Source organism: Garra rufa, chromosome 1, assembly GCF_049309525.1.
Source record: "Garra rufa chromosome 1, GarRuf1.0, whole genome shotgun sequence".
NCBI classification, from domain to species: domain Eukaryota; kingdom Metazoa; phylum Chordata; class Actinopteri; order Cypriniformes; family Cyprinidae; genus Garra; species Garra rufa.
The window spans coordinates 86,336,539-86,351,064 of NC_133361.1; the positions used below are offsets into that span (position 1 = coordinate 86,336,539).

General features: G+C 37.2%; 1 protein-coding gene across 1 annotated transcript; it reads left to right on the forward strand.

Annotated features, from left to right (window-relative positions):
- Positions 1 to 2,840: 2,840 nt before the first annotated feature.
- LOC141325982 (uncharacterized) lies at positions 2,841 to 11,134 on the forward strand. Its single transcript, XM_073834702.1, has 2 exons — positions 2,841 to 3,058; positions 8,499 to 11,134. Exons 1-2 carry the CDS (start codon positions 2,902 to 2,904, stop codon positions 9,635 to 9,637), a joined length of 1,296 nt encoding a protein of 431 aa, XP_073690803.1. The 5' UTR covers positions 2,841 to 2,901; the 3' UTR covers positions 9,638 to 11,134.
- The last annotated feature ends 3,392 nt before the right edge of the window (positions 11,135 to 14,526 follow it).

Here is a 14,526-nt window from a genome sequence, read left to right on the forward strand (position 1 = left end):
ATTTGTCCAGATTTACAGTAACTCTAATCCAATCAGCAGAACTATAGACTCATTATCACAGAGATCAGGGAAAGTCTCACCTTCAGCCTCTGCATTCATATTTAACTCAGATATTGATCAGAAACAAAGACACCAATTAAAGAAATGAGGCAGAAACATCAACAGCCAATAAAGACAAAAGATGACACTTACCATCATTTCACATTCATGTTCACACACTCCTAAAGCTAAATATATTCACTTCAAAATTGAATGCCATGTATCTTTTCTGTTGATTTTCTAATGCTCTTTTCTGAATATATTTTGCAGTAATTATTCTTTAGATACATCTGTTTTAAATAACTATCAGCCTAATTCTGTGGTGGAAAATTTCAGTCAGGTTTTAAGTCTATTCATAGCACTGAGTCTGCTTTGCTGATTCTTCACTCCTGACTCTAATGATTTTACACAACTTGTAACTTGTAAATCATGTAAATCAAAATAATATAGAATATCAAGATTTAATAAACATGTTCAAATAATCTAAATATCTTTCATTCATATTTTTCATAAATAGTGATCAAGTACTATGTATACTCACATTTGACTAAGTTTGAGTATAAATGAAGACATTATATGTATACATTTGCCTTTATGTATAAAGAATTTTGTTGTTTATATAAAATACATAAAGTAATTTGTTAAGGCAAATTTATGATTGGATATTTACTATTTATTATCATTTCAATATCACCGTCATATTTCACAACTCTACGGAGCGGGAAACGAGGAGACAAGGAAACACTAGCTTAAAACAGACAAACTAAAACACAACTCAGGAGTACAACAGGAGGACATTCACTTGGAGGACGTAAGACATCAGAGGAAAAAAACCACAAACAAAACACTCTTAAATACTCAACTAAATGAATGAAAGACAAGACACACCTGAAATCAATGGAAACAGGAACAGGAAAACCAAATATGGGCATTAAAGAACACCAGGAAGAACAAGGAGAAGGAGAACATGGGAACAAAAACAAACACAAGGACAGTTCATAGGTGTGACAAACATTACTGCAAACGACACAATTATATTGGTTAAAATTAAATTATTACCTAAGAAATTCAGCAGAAAGATAAATGTTGAATTCTAAATGAATCTCTTTTGCTTCAGGTGTGTGTGAATACAAATGTAAAGTGAGACTGTCATCTTTTGTCTGTGATGCTCTTGATGTTTCTGCCTCATTTCTTTAATTGTTGTCATTGTTAATGCTAATGAAGACCTGAGTTGTGTGTGAATGTGTCTTTCCCTGATCTCTGTGATCATGAGTGCTATAGTTAGAGTATAGTATAGAACTGCTCTCATCCCTTGAATACTGTGTTTAAGCTCGTGATCTGAGAGCTTTGTCTTCATCTGTAAGAATGACCTCCTGAAATCTGAACAATAAACCATATTCCTTTACACTGAAAAAAAATTATTTAAGAAAAAATTGCTTACAGAAAAGAACATTACCACTGAAATAAGTAAGATCAAATTACAGACCATAGTATCCTTTATATCTAATATTTACAGAAGATTTGTTCATTTTCAGGGTGGATCTGTTATTATGACTTTTGTTTGTAAATACATTTCCAGCAACTGAAAACTCTTAATATGTAACTTATATTATAATCATATTTAAGCACAGATTATATACACATTAAAAAAAAAAAAAAAAAAAAAAAAAAAAGATTATCTGGGGAAATGTAAATCATAATTCATTAACATTCACAATAAATAAACTTCTGTTGTGGTAAATAGAAACTGTGACACACACACACACACACACACACACACACACACACACACACACACACACACACACAAAATCCCTGACAGTGTTTCAGTAACTTTCCAAAAGAGGAATAAATAAATAAATAAATACAAAAACAAAATTGCCGGAGATTGATTACAATAGTCAAAAGAGTGATAGATCAAATTTGTCATCAGACCTCCTTTGTAACAGTTAAACAGCAGCATTAACTAGTTTAATGTGAATTTAATGGCAAGGTATATCAGCATAAAACTGTTATAAATGTACATAAAATTGAGAATAATATTAATCAATTTACGAAGTTAGTAACTTTAGAAATGCATCATAATATGGGTACGAAATTATATTCTATATACAACATTTCTATGATATATTTGTGATTCAAGAGAGCAGTGCACCAATGGGACTTTTATTTTGCTCTGGGAGTGTGACGTCATAAATATGCGCCTCGCTCCTCATCTGTTGTGAGTCGCCTGAAGAAAGGTTTGTGGTTTTAAAGTTTTTAAGTCAATAGACATTGTTGTATCAATAAAGCGTTTTTACAATCTATATAAAATAAATATAATGCTTTATTTGGTGTTACTGAAAACGTTAGCCTTTAGTAACAGAGAAAGTGCGTTCCGTTTTTCTCTCTATATCATGAATCAATCGTGTGATGATAAGAAGAGAAACTGAGAATCCGATTCATTTGAATCGAATCATTTGTGAAATGATTCAGTGATTCAATTCAACGGCACGCGGACTACAAACCACAACAACAAACACAAACGAGTGAATCACAACCGAGAATGATTTCATGAAAGTGTAATATATTAGATATGATGTGCAGATAATTGAATACCAAATATAAATCAAAAATAGTCTACCTAAATATGAACCTTCTGGGTAATTCGTATACTTTTTTTTACATATTAGTCTATTAACTCTGACTGTCTAACTAGTGCATTGACTACTGAACTAGGAGCTGATTGAGACGCACCCAGAGATTGAGTTTGCATTGATTGTTCTTTCTGTTAATTATTCTCATTAAACAGGACAAAGTGTACAAACACACAGGAAAACTCCTGGAGAATCAACAGAGATCTACGTGACACACTTTGAAAAAATGGTGTTTATTAAAGAGGAGAGTGAAGACATGAAGATTGAAGAAACATTCAGAGTCAAACATGAAGATACTGAGGAACAAAGAAAGATGGAGTTTATTAAAGAGGAGAATGAAGACAAATTTAGAGTCAAGCATGAAGATACTGATGAACAAACAGGTTGGTTGGTTTTTTACATTTTTTCTGTAACATTAAATCCGATATTTGCTTCTAATTTTAAAACGATTGATTTCTAGCACTTTGGTAAATATGCAAAAGTCTCTAAGAAAATAATACATTTTGCACAAAGCAAACCTTGAAATGTGAGTAATCATATTTGGTGACTGCATGCTGTCTACAAACAGTGCTGTAAATATAAAGCAAGTCTGACAAAAAAAAAGCACAAACAAGTTACATTTAGTTGTAATTGTGTGAGGTGTAAGATTGTAATGTATTAGTTGTACACTTCTATATATAAAAAAGGAGGGAATAAGGAGGGAAAAAGGGAAAGAAGATGGAACAAAATATATAAAATAAATAAAAAAAGAGAATAATTTAAGAAAATAATTCAAATAATATCAATATAATTAAGTAAATAAATAAATGACGGCTGTTAGGGAGCATCAGAGTGGAGCAGTAGGGCATATTTATAAAGAAGGTACTGTATTTTACCATGAGAACGGTATAAACCAGTGCTTCTCAAACTGATGGAGGGGTACGTGAACAAAATGCTGAGCTTTGGCATTTGTTTATTCCTACCCCAACTTAAAGTAACATTAAAGCAAGTATTTCTGACAAGCAAAATGATACTTTTATTATAAAAACAGTTAAATGTGAGTTAATGGTCAAATGACATTAACATCATTTTTGCTGTGAAACCTGACTGCATTCACATCAGCAGCGTACGTATGATTGAATGCCCACAGAGTGCTGCTTTAGCAAATCATGCTGCTGTTCGTTGTGTCTTTAAAATAGATTTGTAGCACTTAATAGTAGGGGTCGACCGATTATTGGCGCCGATATTAAGCCTTTTTACGATTATCGGAATCGGTTATTTTCAAAACCGATTTGCCGATCAAAATAATTTAATTTTGAAATGCGCTCTTTGGCTCCGACGCAGCCTGTCAGAGCTCACCACTAGTGATGCGCGGGTCGTCTCATAACCCGCGGGTCGGGTTGGGGCGGGTAAAGAAACTGTCACTTTATTTGCGGGGCGGGTTGGGGCGGGTCATTAAAAACAAAATAAAATTTTAAAAAATCAATGTATGTTGCGTGCAATCCCCTATAGCCTATATTACATATTTGGGAATATCTATTTTCATATTTTATTAAGTTCTTTAATAAGGTTATCAACACGTCACGTCACGAAAGCGCCAAGCAGCTCCCGCTGCCAGCCACAAGCGCATCAAGCGAACTCACATTCAGCTCTGCTGGCCTGGTGCTATGCGTATTTAAATCTCCTCTGATGCGCATTATCCTGCATTAGCCAAAATCATGACAGTCAACCACATCCAGTCATATGTGAATGAATGTAAATATTCGCTAAAAACACACAATAAAGACAGCAATGATGTAGTCAGGACTGTGGCGCCGGCTTGCTTTGAAATGTATTGCGCCCGCTGCGTCCTGCACCCTAGTCATTTTAAACAGTACATAATAACGAACACAATATCTTACAAATAAAAAGAAGCAGATTTTCATGATCAGAACTTCCTTAAACCAGTGAACCTTTAAACCTTTCAGTCCAAGGATCCAGTAAACGAATGCGTTCAAATAGAAAGTTCAAACCGATATTCATAAATGAAGCATATATACCCACATTTCTTCCGGCACCACTATCGTTACACCACTGATTATCTTGTTATTAATATGATTTGATTTATGGTTCATATTCATAATCGTACAGTATTGTTGCCAGTTTAAAGGGCGAAAAGCACTTTCGGTTTTCATTTGCATTACAATGCATAGTATGTCTATTTAATTGTCGCGGGTGCGGGGCGGGGCGGGTTGTAAAAATAGACACAGTACTGCGGGGCGGGCTGGGGCGGGCCAAATAATTTCATAATTGCGGGACCCGCGGGTTGAAAAAAAACCCGACCCGCGCATCACTACTCACCACTCTGTGCCCTAGAGCAGTCTCCGCCCACCGCGCATCTGATTTGTTGGGAGTCGTGAGCCCGACCAATCAGCTGGAAGGCTGAATGCTCTGAAGACACAGAACTCTTGCTGGAGCTGCGAGCGGCAGTAATCAGTTGTCTCTCAAAGGTAAGTCAGCAGCAGACGTTGATTGTGTTTCAGTAATTCACAATCCTTTACGGTGAAGTTGCAAAAACACCTCAATGTTATCTTGATTTCCCGGATGCGGAAAACACGGACGGAATCGCGGAATCCAGTCATATACCCTATTTTCCGCACTACAAGGCGCATCTTCAATGAATGGCCTGTTTTAACTCTTTTAACCCTTTAGCACGTACGATCACACAATATATTCTGACAACATATTTCATTGATATCATATACAGATTGTGTAGGTAACTATAAAGTGCACACTCCTCTTCTCCCAGCTCACCAGAGACTTAATTTAATGTCTTTCGGGAGGAGAGGATGAATTTGCGTGTTGTAAATACCACAGCTCGGATTCAGCGCAAACAAACATGGTTCCCATCACCCGGTGTAGAATAACTAATGTGGTCATTATAAAAGTGTTTGGACTTTTAAATACATTTACTTGCACATATTTCGAAATCGGAATGTCAGATATTTCATAATATAGCGAGCATGCTTGTGAATATTAATAATAAAAAAGGAAAATGACATAAAAGCGATCCATGTGTCTTACAGTGCTGTTGTGGCTGCGGTGTGTCACATGACGCGTCACCAGTGATGCGAAAACATTCTAAAATAACAGTCGCCTAAAAAAACTCACTCTTTGGAGATATATATTTTAAACTCGTGTGAAAATTAAAACGTTTTCATATATAAGGCACATAGAATAGAAGAGGCAGTCGGGGACGCATTCTGATCGGATGTTTTCCATGTTTTTTTTATTAGTAAACTCATTTGTAAAAAAATAACTTATTTTATTAAAAGATAAATTAATGTTTTTATGCCTACATTTGCACTGCACTGTAAATTAAAACTAATGAAAATATGTAGACACATATCGTTTATCAGTGCATTTGATCTGTAATAATCGGTATCGGCATCGGCCCTGAAAAACACATATCGGTCGACCCCTACTTAATAGCATGAAGATCAAATGTTGACAGACTCTACATAGAGATCGATTTAAGAAACTCTCTTCGATACAGAAACATACAGTGTGACTTACTGCTTTTCATCTTTAAAATATGAGCAAGAGTGCAATTTTCTCTGAATATTCAAATGATTTCAAATGTTGATTTTCTAAGTTAAACAAAAAGGTAATATTAAGTGAAGATTTTACATTTTAAATGTAGCCTACATTTTAAACACAATATTATCAGATTTTACAACAAAGAAATAATAGATCCAACAAAATCCACAACAGAACTGGTGTGAGTCTCCAAGAAACAGCTGTGTTTCATCAGTGAATGAATCTGCAGCTTTCAAATTTTCAATGTCATTTTCATTTTGTCTGCATGTAAAGCCTGATAAAGCTACCAGTCTCGGATGGAGCATTGTTCCCTTGATCTGAGAGCTAAGGTCTCTTCTCTGTGAGCTCTGTGCGCAGTCATATCAGGTTCTTAGGCTTTTTTCCTCCTTGTTAGGCTGCTCCTGTCTTTGAGCTTCATTCTAGAGCAGGAGAACGAACTCCGGTCCTGGAAAGCCACCGTTCTGCAACCGTCCGTGACTGCCCTTATGGTTTAGTTGGCAGTGTCTCCTAACCTTAACTCAATTTATATCATGTTATGTCAAGCTCTGGGGGCTGTTTCAAAAAGACTCTAAGAAAAGCTGGGATTAAAGTCCAAAACCTGACTTGAGATAAACTAACAAATCAATCTGGGTTAAAGTAGTTCCATAAATGACCATTTAAGGTCACACAATCTCACTAATGTGATCCTGGTTCAGTGAGTGAAGGCAATTTGATGTGCACGCTTGTTTTTAAGCAGTCCTTAATGTCGGTTTAATACATATTGTTTAATACATTTGAGATGTTGTGTTTTCCTCAGGGCATATTCTTCATCTGTAAATGTTAGAAAGTCATGCAAACATATGAAGTTTACTGTCAGGAGTAGTGATGCTCCGATTGATCGGCCACCGATCATGATCAGCCGATATTGGCTAAAATAGCTTGATCGGTGAACCCCAAAAGCGCTGATCAAAAAAGCCGATCATTTGACGTAAATTACTCGCGTGACTTTTTCACACGTGCATGCACGCCGCACAGCTAAACAACAGTAGAGCGGAGCTTACCAGTGGCAACATGAGTACTAAATTCCTTATTCGTTTTGTAAGGGTAGTCTTATTATTGGGCATGTGACTAAGTTGTGCGTGTACAGAGCGCTGACTGTAGTTTTGGCAGAGAAGTTTAAGTTTACTTTCGGTTTCTTTCTCTGCCATCTTCAGTGAGTGGTAATTGTGCGTGCTTGAATGTAAATGAATGTATCTTTCTATACCCGTCATATTGCAATAATGTTACCGCTGTAGGTCTGATTGTTGTCATCAGTACATGTTGTAGTTCAGTTCATACAGAATAGAAACGGTGCGCGTGTAATTCACGTGCGTATGTTTAGCGCCATTTTATCCCATCGTTATTCTAATGAACGCATATAGATGTTACTGAGGTGAATGTTTGTTTCCTATATACAGACGGATTCGGATATATCGTGTTTAATTCAGCCTAAACCACATTTTACTACCTTTATCCTAATGACTGCAATGCTGGATAATATAATCCTTACATCATCTTAAAAAGCAGCTACAAATAACAAGCAAAGAACATTTACATTATCAAAAAACTTCATCATTAACTAGTGTAGCCTAGTCTAGTGCGAGGAGCACTTTAAAAAACACTCCAGTTATAATCAGTTTATCTATCTACACTGTATGCTGAATAAAATCTCTTGCATGTGTCCACTCTATGCATGTGTTTATACCACGGCAAGTTTCTGAAGCATCCTAGAACCGACTCTCTGCACTGCATCGCTAAAGTTAGATGCCTTTTTGAGCAGAAAAGACTCCCTTTTGAGTCTTGCTATCGTCAAAGCCATCAGCAACTGGCGATATCTCTAACTATCATCGATGCACTGTACTATCGTCTACAACCCTAACTTGGTGTTTCTTCAAGATCTTGACTGTAGCCTATTTCTACAGTTACTTTTTCCCAATATAATTAATTTATAGTTAGTTTCATTTCTACAAATGGTGCAATCTCTGCTAGATTATAGATAAAAAGATTCCCATTCCCCTGCCATTCTGTGATCGGCAGTGATCGGCGTTTGGCAGATCAAGATCTTGGTGATCGGCCCCAAAAGTGCTGATTGGTGCATCTCTAGTCAGGAGAGGACAAAGGTTACACAAGTAAACGAGTGCTAAATGAGATCTAGCATACATGCATTACAAATCTACATGACTGGTGTTACCTGCTCTGTGGCATTAAACTGGGGTTAACTTTTATTTATTTGTTTTCCCACCTTAGGCCCAACAGCACTGAATGAAACTGAAGAGAAAGATCAGTTTGAAAATCTTCATGTTTTCATTACTGGAAAAAAATCATTTTGTTCCTTAGAGTCAGAAAATACATCTACACAAAAAAGAACTGGGAGTTTTTTCACTTGCTTTCAGCGTGGAAAGCGTTTCAATGAACAAGGAGAATTTGAAGTCCACAAGAAAATTCACACAGGAGAGAAGCCTTTCATCTGCCGACAGTGTGGAAAGCATTTCAGTCAGAATTCAAACCTTAAAGTCCACATGAAAATTCACACAGGAGAGAAATGTTTCATCTGCCGACAGTGTGGAAAGAGTTTCAGTCAGAATTCAAACCTTAAAGTCCACATGAAAATTCACACAGGAGAGAAATGTTTCATCTGCCGACAGTGTGGAAAGAGTTTCAGTCACAAAGGAAACCTTAAAGTCCACATGAAAGTTCACACTGGAGAGAAGCCTTTCATTTGCCAACAGTGTGGAAAGAGTTTCAGTCAAAAAGAAACCCTTAAAAAGCACATTAAAATTCACACAAGAGAGAAGTCTTTCATGTGCCGTCAGTGTGGAAAGAGTTTCAATGAACAAGGAGAATTTAAAGTCCACAAGAAAATTCACACTGGAGAGAAGCGTTTCATCTGTCAACATTGTGGAAAGAGTTTCAGTCACAAAGGAAACCTTAAAGGCCACATGAAAGTTCACACTGGGGAGAAGCCTTTCATCTGCCAACATTGTGGAAAGAGTTTCAGTCACAAAGGAAACCTTAAAAAGCACATTAAAATTCACACAAGAGAGAAGTCTTTCACGTGCTGTCGGTGTGGAAAGAGTTTCAATGAACAAGGAGAATTTAAAGTCCACAAGAAAATTCACACTGGAGAGAAGCGTTTCATCTGTCAACAGTGTGGAAAGAGTTTCAGTCACAAAGGAAACCTTGAAAGTCACATGAGAATTCACACTGGAGAGAAGCCTTACACATGCAGTCAATGTGGAAACAGTTTCAGTCAACGAGGAAACCTTGACAAGCACATGAGGATCCACAATAGAGAGAGCCTTTTTACCTGCCAACAGTGTGGAAAGAGTTTCACTCTAAAAGAAAATCTTAACAGGCACATTAAAATTCACAAAAGTGAAGGCTGACAGATCCCCTCAGTGTGGAAAGAGTTTCAACCAAAATGTATAAAACAGTTTAGGTCTTTGATTCTGATTGGTTGAGCCACATCTGAAGCTGTCGTAAATTACTCTACAAACCGACATTCTTTGTTGCTCGGAAAAAAAACAATGTAGGGTCTGGACCAATCAGACGCACAGTTCATTTATTAGATCCACCAAATAATCAATTTTTCATTAGATTAACAAATGAACACACACCCCCTTCACCCAATCCACAAAACTGGCTACCATGATGTCTTCAAATGGTCTTACTATGGCATCCAGGACTCCTCTGCAATAATCTTTACCACTCAAAAGTATGTAGAGAGAATTTTCCCCAACTAATACTCTAAAAAAGGACACATACTGCCATAGGAACTGACTGCTTTCATTAATTCTTAGAAAAACCTTTCTGTGGAGAAACACACATATCTTTAGATCATTGTGTGTTATTACTGTTAATTTATTTTGTATTGTGTAATGTTTTAATGCATGTGTTATAATAAATCACTATGTAGTATAACCACACAAAATGTTTGTTCTCGTTGAATTTGTTGATCTGAAAGATCTTTAGTAGTTTTTACATGAACAACCAATCCCAGTACATATGCAAATACCATGCTTACAAAGAGTCGTAAACTTTCCCTCCAAAAGCAAAAGTCACCATTGGCTCTCTAGCCTCCCAATTATCAATTACCCTGGCCTCCCACTTAACTTTATCTCCTGACTGTGACCCCTCTAGGAGATAAAGGCTCAGTTCTCCAGGCTTTTCTCAGTTCTTTTAGTGCCTTGTCTCATCACCTTGACATCTTCTGGTTGATAAGTCCCAGAGCCGATGCTGCTGTGCCTGGGAGGCCTTAAACTCCTAGGAAGATGAGGAAAATCCCATGCCCTGGAGGGCCTCCGGATGTTTGGGGCCCGGGTCTCCTCCATGTCTGCTTCATGCCTTGCGGGACGGGGCTATGGTTCCCACACACTATTAAACATTTACATGGAGGAACCTTATGAACACAAGTGCGCTCACACACACTGGTGCACACACAAGCATTCACATTGGTGTAAAAACAGGTGCTCACAGACACATTTAAAGGAAAAAACAAAACAAAATGTAAGTGATGTTATCAGCACAAATAGACTGATCCACTTATTAAAAAAAAGAAAGAAAAACTCCCAATCACCACAGAGTCAGGACATCTTTGGAATTCATTGCTCCTTAAACCCAGAAAAGACTGGGTGAAACTCGTTAATGATCAAGGCAATGCAAGGATCATACATTTAACTAAAAAAACATATTTGTTTAATTTGTTTAAAAAGTTTAATTTGTAAACCCTGTTGTAAAATGGCACTGATGGTTTCATTCAGGTGGTTAACTGACTTTTTTTCATAGCCTCATTTTTCTTGTTTCTCTAATGGCTCCATTTATCCAATCTGACTTGCCCTTCCTCCATGTATGAGTGATTGTATGTTTGTTGTTTAGATTAGTCAAGCGTTAGTCCTTTATTAATAAAACTCTTGTGCACAAATGAGTCTCTGATTCTGCCTTGTAAATTAATGTCCCTTTACGATTCTGATTAAGCTACATGCTCTAATGCATTATTAGTGTAAGAATATTATTTTTTTGTGGCCAAGAAAATATCATTGCTTAGAGTTACTGTGAAATTAACCTGAATGTTCACTGGACGAACAGCTTAGCCGATGGTGATATTTAATTCTGCTACAGTTAATACTGACAGCTGACATAAATAATTGTTATCATAATTAGTCATAAATTTATTATTTATGTACATTTCCCTCTTGAGCTAATTCACAACTATTTGTGAGGAACTACAGTTAAAGTCAACAGTTTACATTTCCTTTTCAGAATCTGCAAAATACTCCCTTGTGAAAAACCCCCATAAAGGATTCTAATTAGAATTTCTATCATATTTTGGAAGCGTTCCTTGAATTCCATTAGGAATTGTATATGGACAAGACATAAATTTCCTGTAGGATCCTTTCTACATGATTTAATGGGATTCAATTTTATCTTGAATCTCTTAAAAAGTACTACTTTTTCATTGTATCTTTTACTAACAAATAGTTTTTGCAGTTTACTTAAACTCACCTTGATGTACTTTCAGTTGCATAACCTACATTAGTGCACAGCATTAGTGCAAAGATTTCTAAGGAACTGATAAGATTGATGAAACAAAAGACATTTCAAAAGTATTTTAACTCTTTCCCTGGCAGCATTTTTTACAGTACCGTGTGTAGAGAATTTTGGTTAGCTCAAAGAATTTAAGATGATCAATATATGTGTGTATATGCATGAGACTGTTTCTCTCATCACATATACACTGCAAACTCCACCAGGTCTTATGACCAATGAAAAGGATGAAATTAGTTATTTAAAACATACATTTCAGTCAGGGAAAGTAGTTTAACTAACAGGAAATCGTGTATAATAATCGTCATTAAATATACGCAATTTCCAGTTTCTGATCAGTAACAGTAATAACGATATCGACTGGTTTCTTTGTCCAGCAAATTGTTCAGTGATACCCATTACTCTGACGTTGGCCCGTCGTCACGGCAACGCATTTTTACTAACCAGAACGGAGTTAAAACAATTGAACAGAATAGGGCTTAAGGTAGCAGTATGAGATCGAAACAGTTTAAGTGACTTTGTAATGTAAGCATTCAGCACAGAGAATCATTATATGTGAATACATGGTTGTTTATTAAACTATTCTACTTACAAACGATCGCACATAGACAAACGTACATAAAACACAAATAGACAGAGAACGCGTGAGAGAGAGAGAGTAAGAGAGAGAGAGAGAGAGAGAGAGAGAGTAAGAGAGAGAGAGACAGAAAGTGAGTTTGCAAAGGGACAGGAATGAAACGGTTCTGAACATCCTGAAATCGTTTCTTTTATAAAACGCCTTAAACGCAGCTATCTACGTTTGTAGAAAGGACGGATACTTGCAAGCTTGTTGTTGTTGTGCATTGGTTCCGTATGTGTTCAGTTCAGAGAGTCCTTTCCAGTTCCTTGAGAGTATTGCAGGCCTCATCATCTCCTCTGCTAGGTGAGACCCCCCCCCCCCCCCCCATGGTTCTGGGGGGAGGTGCGGGTGACGTGTCTTTGTGTCCCGAAGGCAAGAGAAGAGAGAGAGATGAGGGAAGGTTTATAAACCTGTAGGTCTTTCACGCCCACAGTTGGATCTTGTCCAATCCGGTTGATCTGAGTTTTGGAGGGAAGATTGAAAGTCTTTGTCTCTCACAATGGGGTTTCGCATGTGGAAGCTGATTGGTTGTTTGGCCACAAAACTTTCAAAAGTTCAATAATACATATAAAGCAAGGAGTTATTAAGATGCTACAAACATTGACATTTAGGGAATAATAAATGCTGCTCATAGACACCAAACATGATCTATGAATCTTCTCGGTTGACTGAGTGATTCTAAACGTGAGTCTTAGCATGCACAATAATTCACCTATTGCGGATTAATGTTTGAGGCCGACATACATAACAGAAACAACAATATAAGAAAAGGTAACACATTGATACGTGTACATTTCTATATAACTGTATGTGGGACTGCATGTCTGAATAAGGAAAGTCTATCTTTCCCTGCATTCCTGTAGGAGTCTTATCTTGATGGTGGGGGGATGAGCTGGATAGTGAACAAAGGACTGGCTCATAGCACATAGGTGTTAATCATGGGGGAGAAGTCATTTAAGGAATATAACTAGTTATTTCATGTCTGATGGGCTCCAGGCACTACACGTGTTTTAGAATCACACAATATGTAGGATTTTATTTCATATTTGCTGGGTTTTTGAGCATTGTACACCCTGAAAGTGAGGTGCCTACGCCTATTGATGCATTGTTGCAAAGTTTTGCATCAGTGTTATGCTGATACGGTTCATGGAATTTGGACAAGAGGTGATTTAAAAAGGGCAAGACTTTTGTAGAGCCAGTCAGTGTCACTGGCTGGCCTTGCTGTATTATCATTGAAGTGAAGAAATAGTTTGCTGGCAGTTCATTTCATGAGATTCAGGATCTTCAGCTAGATGGCTCACAGCAGACCCTGTCTGGTCAGCAGCAGGACAAAGTTGACGTGCTTCACTAGTCTGACCTGTGTTGTACCTGTAAATAATTATATGAATTAGATGTGTATTGATCACCCCTATACAACAACGTTTCACTTGAACACCAGGGGCCTCATGTACAAAGACTTGCGTTGAATTCATACTAAAACATAGCGTACGGACAAAGCTGTAAATGTGCGTACGCAGTAAAAAAATCAGATGTATGAAACACTGCGTACGCGGAATTCCACTCATATCTCTTTGTACATCAGAATTAACGTGAAATTGAGCGCACGTGCACGAGCGCAAAACCCCTCCCTGCCTCCTCCCCCGTATTAATATGGTAATGACTCCACTTTGGCAAAACCAAACGAAAAAGCAAGCAAGAGAAACTTAACAGAATGTGATTTGAAGGTGCTCCTCACCGGTAGACCGGAGAAAAACTGTTATTTGCAAGTTTGTAAAAAAAAAATATATATATAAAATAGAGTGGGAGAGTTTAGCTGACGCGGTTAACGCAGTGGGGTCTGAACATCGCACTATGAACGAATTAAAATAGAAATGGTCCGATGTAAAGGTGCAGGTGGAGAACAGCGGCGACTTAGCCTACGTTTCAGCGCATCAGTCAGAGTCATAGAGCGCAAGCAGATGAACATCGTTGTCTTGTAACGGTAAAATATCTTGTTTGAATAAGTGCAACGTTGTCTTTATGAAATAAACAATAGTATGCCTATGTCTATAAAGGTTCATATAATGCCTCACCACACGGTGTGATGTTGACATAATGTGATTTAATTTGACA

Excerpts from the sequence above, each read along its gene's own strand:
- LOC141325982 (XM_073834702.1), top strand. The coding sequence starts at position 2,902 with ATGGTGTTTATTAAAGAGGAGAGTGAAGACATGAAGATTGAAGAAACA. Across the intron at positions 3,059-8,498 it reads AGATACTGATGAACAAACAG|GCCCAACAGCACTGAATGAA; the intron begins GTTGGTTGGTTT and ends TTCCCACCTTAG.